An 8,229-nucleotide genomic window follows, 5' to 3' on the forward strand; every position below is an offset into this window, starting at 1 on the left:
TTTCTCTGTTTTTCTATATACCGCTTAGGCGCTTACAGAATATTTGCTACTTCGTACTTTGTTTATTTTAGTTTTTTTCGAATTATAGATAGTCTGTTGTTGGGACGATAATACATAATATATTAGCAAGATTACAATTAGTCTCAACTCACATGTGAGTCAATCTTCGCAATCAATTTAATACGAAGTATATATCACTATTATATCTAAAGTTGGATTGAATAACGTATATAGGAAAACTTATTTCCAAGTCAAAATTAATGAAACAACATGTCGAGATAATTTACTTTGGACAACATGATAAGATGATCATTAGTCTAAAAGTTTTGGATGTTAAAGAATATAAAAACCATGTAAGTGCATATATAAAAATTTATGCCAATATATTGTTTTGGATTACTACAATATATATTAACCAAAATATTTATTAAGGATTAGGAATTTGAAGGCATTATTTTGGAGGACAACTTGAAAGAGTGTTTGATGAATTCGTTTACTTTCATATATACTACATGTTCCAAAGCTAAAGAGTGATGATATTGTAGGTGTATCAGTTTTGCAAGTGAGTAGGAAGAAGAATTCTACTATTTGAGAAAACAAAACGAGGAAAATGTTGAATTGTTTAAATAGAAGTATATGGTTTTATGAGAATTTATTTGTAATTATTATTAATTTAAAATTAACTACCCGTATATACCTTTATTTGTATTTGCAGCACTCTATATATCTCGTGCTTATACATGAGCACATTCTAGTAAATATAAATAAGAATGTCAATTTCTCAACTTTTAACCACAAATTTCCAAAACTCCATCCTAACAATTCTATGCAATCCCTTTAAACTCCATCCTAATAAGCATAGACCATTTTAACAAGTATCCAAGGCTCACGGTTAACTTTCACAAGTTTAACGATCAAATGTTTATAAATCTCACAATCAATCGTTAACAAACTCTCATATTCAAATAAAACATAATACTTCCTTTGTTCCTTAAATATTGCACAATGTTGACCTCACGCTTCCCAACACACGACTTTGACTCGTTATCTCTTAAATTATGCATAAGTAAAAATTATAAAAAGTTCATATTTAGAAAGTATATATCGATATGAATCTAATAAGATACTATATGCTTACATACTATTTTACGTATATATTATAAAAGATGGTCAAAAACACCACGTGAATAGTATAAAAGTCAACATGGTGCGATATTTTCGGAACGGAGGAAGTATTTAATTTCAAAACACAAAATATTGAGTTTATTGCAATGCCAAAACAAACATTCATATCATACTTTATTTACGCAATTCCAAATTTCAAATTTCAAATCACGGTACAATAATAACTAAATTTAAAATTGCAAATTTAATAAAAATTAAAGCTCTTCTTCATCATTTGATTTAGTTCTCAGTATCAACTCTAAAACTCTTTAACCACCATCCAATGCTTCATCATTTGACTTTTCAGCATGTTAAAAAAAAGTCCTTTGCGTCGCAGTTTTAGCTAATCTGCGACGCAAATGACTTTAGAATATTCTAAAAAAAACGAGCTGCTGATTTTATTTAATTCACGGATTAAATAAAATAAGAGCTTGCAATACTACCAAAACACAAAATGCACCCATAGTGACATTCAATTTAAACAAATTTCCATAATGAAAAAAGTTACAGAAATTACCAAGAGAACAAAAATATGGTATCGAAGCCGAAAAGATATATCGGAGCACCAACTTTTAGACTTTACGGTTACAATATTTTATAGGGGAAACTCATGCAAGAACCCCTCCCAAAAAATAAGTGTTACTACAGGCTAAGCCGCTAAGTCTTCAAGGACTTCCTCCATATGGTAGCACAAACTTATTCACAAACCGAGACTCTTTTAAATTTACAGCCGAACTGAGAGAAATGCAAGTGATCGATGCATCTCTTTCAACACACCGGATACACCTTTGGATTACTTGTCAATCAGCTTGAAATTAGTACTAAAAAATATGATTACCAGCAGTAAGCAAATCTAGTATGGATCTCAAATTCTCAGATAGAGAGACCTGTGTTTAATTAGTCACCATCTCAGTATATATACTTTTCCATTAGGCACAAGTATTATTATAGGAAGTAAATAATAATTGCTTTATTAAATTTTATTTATTAATTTTTGAATGGCTAAAATGTCATCATATCTCTCAAGTCTCAAGTATAATAATTATAACTTTCTTCATCTTGTCAACTGATTGATTATTTAACTTTCAAATGTAGAATTTCTAAATGTAAACCCTAGATCTCAAAACATGGGGTCATTTGGGTAAGAGATAGAATGACAGATCAGTGAGATCAGTATGGGACTATGGGTACATAGGGATTAGGGATACTAGGACTCAAGGGAATAAGTTCAATGTCTGAGCCTTAAACGATCACCCCTATATGTACCCAGGTCATGTCATGTTATCACAGATTAATCCAAGCAATAGAGTTTCTAAATGTGAAAGTCTAAAGAAGAAATGTAATCAGCACAGCTAGAGTTGCAAACAATTACAAGGTTCATATATCTGACCTTTTGTGCTCTTTAGAACGCTCAATAAATTCCTTTGGAAAGGAATATCTCGCCCTTTACAGGATGCTAGCACCGGGCGAATATCATTTGGTCTACTCTGGGCTACAACTGCAACCAAACAAAACCAATGATTAACAAGCTGAGGGATTGGCTATTAAGCAAAGTACACTTGAACAATGCTTAACTTTGCATAGAGCATACTCACATTCAAGAAATGGAAGAAGATCCAACAGAGTAGTATCATCCAAATCATCACTCGTCCAAGGCTTGATTTGGACACAATTGTCTGTCTGAAGACAGCTCTCTAGGGCATTGCCACTCATATAAATAACCTTGGCAGGATCACGGTTCAGTTTGGTAAGGTCCTACACAAGAAACAGAAAATTATAATCTGCCAACACCCTTTATAATCTGCAGGTTCATATACCATAATGCAGGTTCCTAGCTATGTTCAGTAGTTATCTTACCTGAAAGAAATGGTCCTTTATTAATCTATAAAGCAGTTTCCCAGCATTGAAGGAACAAATGTTGAACCCATTCTCCATCTCATGAACTGAAGTAACAGCAGTTGCGACATACCTACTAAAGTTTGAAGAAAAGATTGACTAATGCATTAAATGGCACAAAGCCTCAGAAACCATAGCAATCCAACTACATAGAAAACAAGAATTTAGAAGAACTTTTGTTATTTACCAAACTTGTTAATAAATATTTATCAGAAACTAGAAAGAGCAACTTGAAAGAGTAAAGCTTTCTAGAGAGATAAATCAGTCAGTATGTGGAGTGTTCAGTCCAAACAATTATGTGGAGTGCATAGCAGAGCAACTTGAAAGTGTAAAGCTTTCTACTGAATTTCTCTCATGATGAGTGTCTGTGGAAGTCATAGTGTATCTGATCCTTTAAATGCTACATATCTGAAAATATTTCATGAGAAGGGTACTACTATGTATGATTCCAAAGACACTCATCGTGAGAGAAATTCAGTAGACAACGCCAAAAATTCTCAGATAAATTCTCTATGGCAATCCTGCTAAAATTAAAATTAAAATTAAAATTAAAAGGAATTTTTGTCAGAAAGGACCTTTTATAATCAAAAAATTGTGACAAAGGACCTTTTAAAAAAAAAGTTGTGAGGTAGGACCTAAATCAGAATTTTTGTTGTGAATAGGGACCAAGAACCATTTTCCGGTAGTCAAACCATATTCTCCGGCGTTGACCAGCACGTGCGTGGCACGTGCCCCATAAAAACGATTTTTTTAAAATTAAAAATCTAAAATTTTCCCCTCCAATTCCCCCTTGCATGCCTACCGAAAATCTAAAATTAAAAATCCCCTTTTCTCTCTCCTTCGTTGCTCTGTTCCTCCACATTACCTTCTCATAGCTTCTTCATCTTCTTCATCAATCCATTGCATATTGCTTATGGAAAATAAAATTCATTGCTTCCCCTTGATTTTCGTTGCAATTCGTACCGGGTAAGAGTAAAATCCCTAATTGTTTTGGTCCAATTTCTCCAATTTCGTAACTTTCAAAATTAGGGTTCATAAGCTAAATTTATTTTCAGACCGTAATTGGTTGGTTTTAGACCATACTAGAGGGTTGTTGGGCCCTTCGGAGGCGGCAACGACGGCAACTCGAGTGTTAATCCTCTTCAGGCCGGTGGTGTTGGTGGTTGCGTTTGTTTGAGTTACACGGTCTAGCAGGGTTGCAGATGGCTTTAGGCATTAGTGCAAGGTGGTCGGATTTTTTAGTTGAGTATGGGAGTTGAAGTATGGGAATGGAGTTTTTTGAATTTTGTTTAGGAAGTACCGAATTTTCTTTTTCCAGAAGCAAAGTGCAGGTAATGTCGAGGAAGAAGAAGCAACGAGGAGAGAGAAGAGAGTTTTTTTTAAGGTTTTGTATAGGTAATTAGGGGGAAAATAATTAATAAGTCGTTTTTATGGGCGCACGTGCGACGCACGCGCTGGTCAACGCCGGAGAATGTGGTTTGACTACCGGAAAAGGGGTCTTGGTCCCTATTCACAACAAAAATTCTGATTTAGGTCCTACCTCACAACTTTTTTTTTAAAAGGTCCTTTGTCACAATTTTTTGATTTTAAAAGGTCATTTCTGACAAAAATTCCAAATTAAAATAATAAGTAGAGAATTTACAGGAAAACGAAGAAGTAAGAGTTGAGTTGGATTACCTGATCAAACAAGAAACAAAAAACAAAAAACAAAAAACAAAAAACAAAAAACAAAAAACAAAAAACAAAAAACAAAAAACAAAAAACAAAAAGAAACACGGCGCCGTTGCCGGGGATCGAACCCGGGTCACCCGCGTGACAGGCGGGAATACTTACCACTATACTACAACGACTTGGATGTTCAATATAATTTAGGAAAGTAATTAAATATCTTTGTATCAAATTAAATGCGGTTGTCAATATTTTTTGTTTTTTGATTTAAAATCTTGTCATATTCACAAATCACAATTTAAGATCATCTAGAACAATCTCCTACACTTTTTTTCAACAATAACATGGGTGTTTGGTTCGCATAGTGGCGTGAAATTGGATTTATGAATGATATCAAGATGGACCGATTCACAATATAATAAGTTCAGGAAATAAACGTCAAATGACTTATGACCAAACTGGATACAAGTCAGATAAATACAACGTACCAATTTTAGTACCAAAACATAATCCTCCCTCCGTCCCAGATTAGTTGTTACACTTACCTTTGCACAAAATTTTAGGTGATAAGTGGTTGTTTGGTTATCAATTGTTATTTTATTAAAAAAGTAGATGTGATAGGAGTTAGTTGGGTATTTTTTTAATTCAATGAGAGAGGTTGTGGGGACAAAAAAGAATATAGTGGGAAGAGAGAGACAATATAATAATTGTGGGGTCATTCCTAATTTAGAAGTGTAACAACTAATCTGTGACGGACGAAAAAGGAAAGTGTAACAACTAATCTGGGACGGAGGGAGTATGTCAATTCTAATAACGCAAATTGGTACTCCGTAGCAGTGTATAATTGGCATATCAATTCCACATGTCACTCCAAGAAAATCTCTTTTTGGCAACGGAAAAGTCGTTACCAAAAATATATTTCGCAACAATTTCGAGTTTTTGGCAACGATTTGGCTACGTTATGGGAGATGCCGTTACTAAAGGTATCCGCAACGACTTTATTTCGTCGCCAAAAATTGTCTACAAACTTTGGTAACGAAATAAAATATTCGTTGCCAAATCACATTTTTAGTAACAATTTTTGATGTCGTTGCTAAAATCTTGTAGCTAAAAATCATTTTTCTTGTAGTGACCCTTATATCAGGACCAATAACAAATTAATGTGTACTAGCAAGAGTCACTTAATTACGTCCGTTTTGGACACAACCCACTTTTGACACCGACTTCCTCATACTTCGTATAAGTTAGCACTCTAGCCGCCCTTTTGTCACTTGGGTATGAAATTTGACACATACGATAATTGAGTATATAAGTTAACACATAGCGACATATTAGTCTTAGTTTTTACTGGAGCTAGCAGGTAACATATTTTTTCTTTTTAACCCCTTTTATCGTTTTTTATTCAATTAATGGGGTACTCCCTCCGTCCCTTAATACTAGCCCCAATTTGACATGCGTAAAGTTTTAGGCAATCTAATTGACTTATTAATATATTAGATGGTAGTTGATAATGATGTATTTTTGTAATATAGTTAATGAAAAAAGTGTCAAATAAAGGGGTACATGTGGTGGTGGGGATGTGTTGAATTTTTTAATGTTTTTTAAGAAAGTAAAAATATATGTGGGTCATGATTAAGTGAGAGAAATAATATAATATTAGTAAAGGTATTTTATTTATAGAAACGAGGAGAGTATTAAGGGACGGATTTATAAGGAAAATGGGGTGAATATTAAAGAAAGGAGGGAGTAACATTTATGTTTCACTTATCGATGATTAATCATCCACTTTAACCCATTATGACAACTAAAGATAGGGAGAAGAAAAAAGATAGATCACCATGAGTTATGTGTTGGTATTACCAAGAACATAGTTTGATTCGCTACTATTTTAATACTCCATCCGTCTGCAAAAACAATAAACTCAAACAACGTGAACGAAATAATTTTATTAATTTATGAAGTTTCTGGTACAATTTTTAATATTCTGATCCACTGATTCGATCTCCACAATTGTTTGAGATTTTTAACTTGACGTTTTGAGTGAGGGCCACCAAACTTGATCTCTTTCAAGGAAGTTATATGGAGATAGAACATCACGTCGATTTTTTGTGCTTGTTGTTCTTCTTCTACCGGGGTTTGTATTGATTTGTGTGCTTGGAAGTGGGGTTGTCAAAAACCGTTCCGATCCAACCGATTTCTAACAAAAACCTAAGTGACCCAAAAAATAAAATTCTCACATTCAATCCGCATAAGCATAATAGCCCCGTAAAACTACATTATCCGATTATACCAGAACCGATTATACCCGCCACGTAACTGACCGATGACCCAATTTGACACCCCTACTTGAAAGCAGTATTTAGATTTTTTGGAGAATAGTATATTTGTGTACTTTATTTAGTATTTAGGTTTTCTAGAGAAAAGTATATTTGTGTACTTTGTTCAGTGTGTCTGAAAAATGAGTTGTAGAAGATTATGTATCATTCTCTTGGGTTAGGGCTCTCCCATTTGGTAACAATAAATGGGCCTTCATAACTTAAATCCATTTATATCTAACCCAAATCTATTAAATAAAAGTCATTTAATTAAAATGTGCCTATTTAATTTATAACCCAAATTAGTAATATAGATTTGTCATTTAAAATAATAGAAGTCAACATTTGACATTTATGGGACCAAAATAATGATGTGGCATTTATCTTATTTTTAGTACCTATAAATGCACCCTCGAAATCGAACACGTACACGAATCTTTGAACGTTTGATCATAGCACGGACTCGAAATCCTTTTTGTTTTTAATACTCTTTTTTTCTCCAGAAACGGGAGTAGTACTTGATCCATTGGCCAAAACCAAATAAATATGACCCAGTGTGGTCGCGCAATTTTTATCTACTTGGACCGTTTTCTTTTTTTAACCTATATGACTTCAACTGATCCATACTTTAACTTAAAAGTTTTTTTTTTTTTATCAGCAAGCAAATGAGTGGCTGGCCGGCAATTTTCTTCCATTGGACAGCTCTTCATGATTCATGATAGATCTCTTTTGAAAGTCAAGCTTTTGATCATGGGGGTAGAGTTAGAGTTGCATGGGAGTTTGATAGTTCAATAGGAACACTTGACAAGAGGGGGGTGAATTATTTCTTGGGAACTTGGGTAAGTTTCTTGTGGAATTTAAACAATAAAGAGACTGAGAACAATGAGCGAAGTAAGATATAAAACTGAGGAACCTTCTTGATCCTAATCAAGAAGAACCTCACAACTTTTTTGTATTAATGCAATAACTCTATTACAAATACCCTCTTTAACTCGAATTCCTCTCGAACATGAGTTCCCCACAGCAATCCCCGTCGATTATTGTGCTCCTCTTTCTCTCTCTGACTTAACACTAAGTCGCTCTTCTTCTTTTTGACTTAACTCTAAGTCGCTCTTTTTCTCTTTAATTGACTTAACTCTAAATCACTCTTTTTCTCTTTGACTTAACTCTAAGTCACTCTTTTTCT

General features: G+C 33.7%; 1 protein-coding gene and 1 non-coding gene across 2 annotated transcripts; both read right to left on the bottom strand.

Moving 5' to 3' along the window:
* Positions 1–1,676: 1,676 nt before the first annotated feature.
* LOC130464343 (mitochondrial import inner membrane translocase subunit TIM50-like) lies at positions 1,677–3,506 on the bottom strand. The gene is made up of 3 exons (XM_056833878.1): positions 3,022–3,506; positions 2,760–2,919; positions 1,677–2,662 (listed from the first exon to the last, which is right to left on the bottom strand). The coding sequence occupies exons 1-3, from the start codon at positions 3,097–3,099 to the stop codon at positions 2,517–2,519; spliced, it is 384 nt and encodes a 127-aa protein (XP_056689856.1). The 5' UTR covers positions 3,100–3,506; the 3' UTR covers positions 1,677–2,516.
* Positions 3,507–4,838: 1,332 nt separating this feature from the next.
* On the bottom strand, positions 4,839–4,910 carry TRNAD-GUC (transfer RNA aspartic acid (anticodon GUC)). The gene has a single exon. It is a non-coding gene; the product is annotated as a tRNA-Asp (tRNA).
* Positions 4,911–8,229: the final 3,319 nt, after the last annotated feature.

Source organism: Spinacia oleracea, chromosome 6 (assembly GCF_020520425.1).
Source record: "Spinacia oleracea cultivar Varoflay chromosome 6, BTI_SOV_V1, whole genome shotgun sequence".
Classification (NCBI taxonomy): Eukaryota; Viridiplantae; Streptophyta; class Magnoliopsida; order Caryophyllales; family Amaranthaceae; genus Spinacia; species Spinacia oleracea.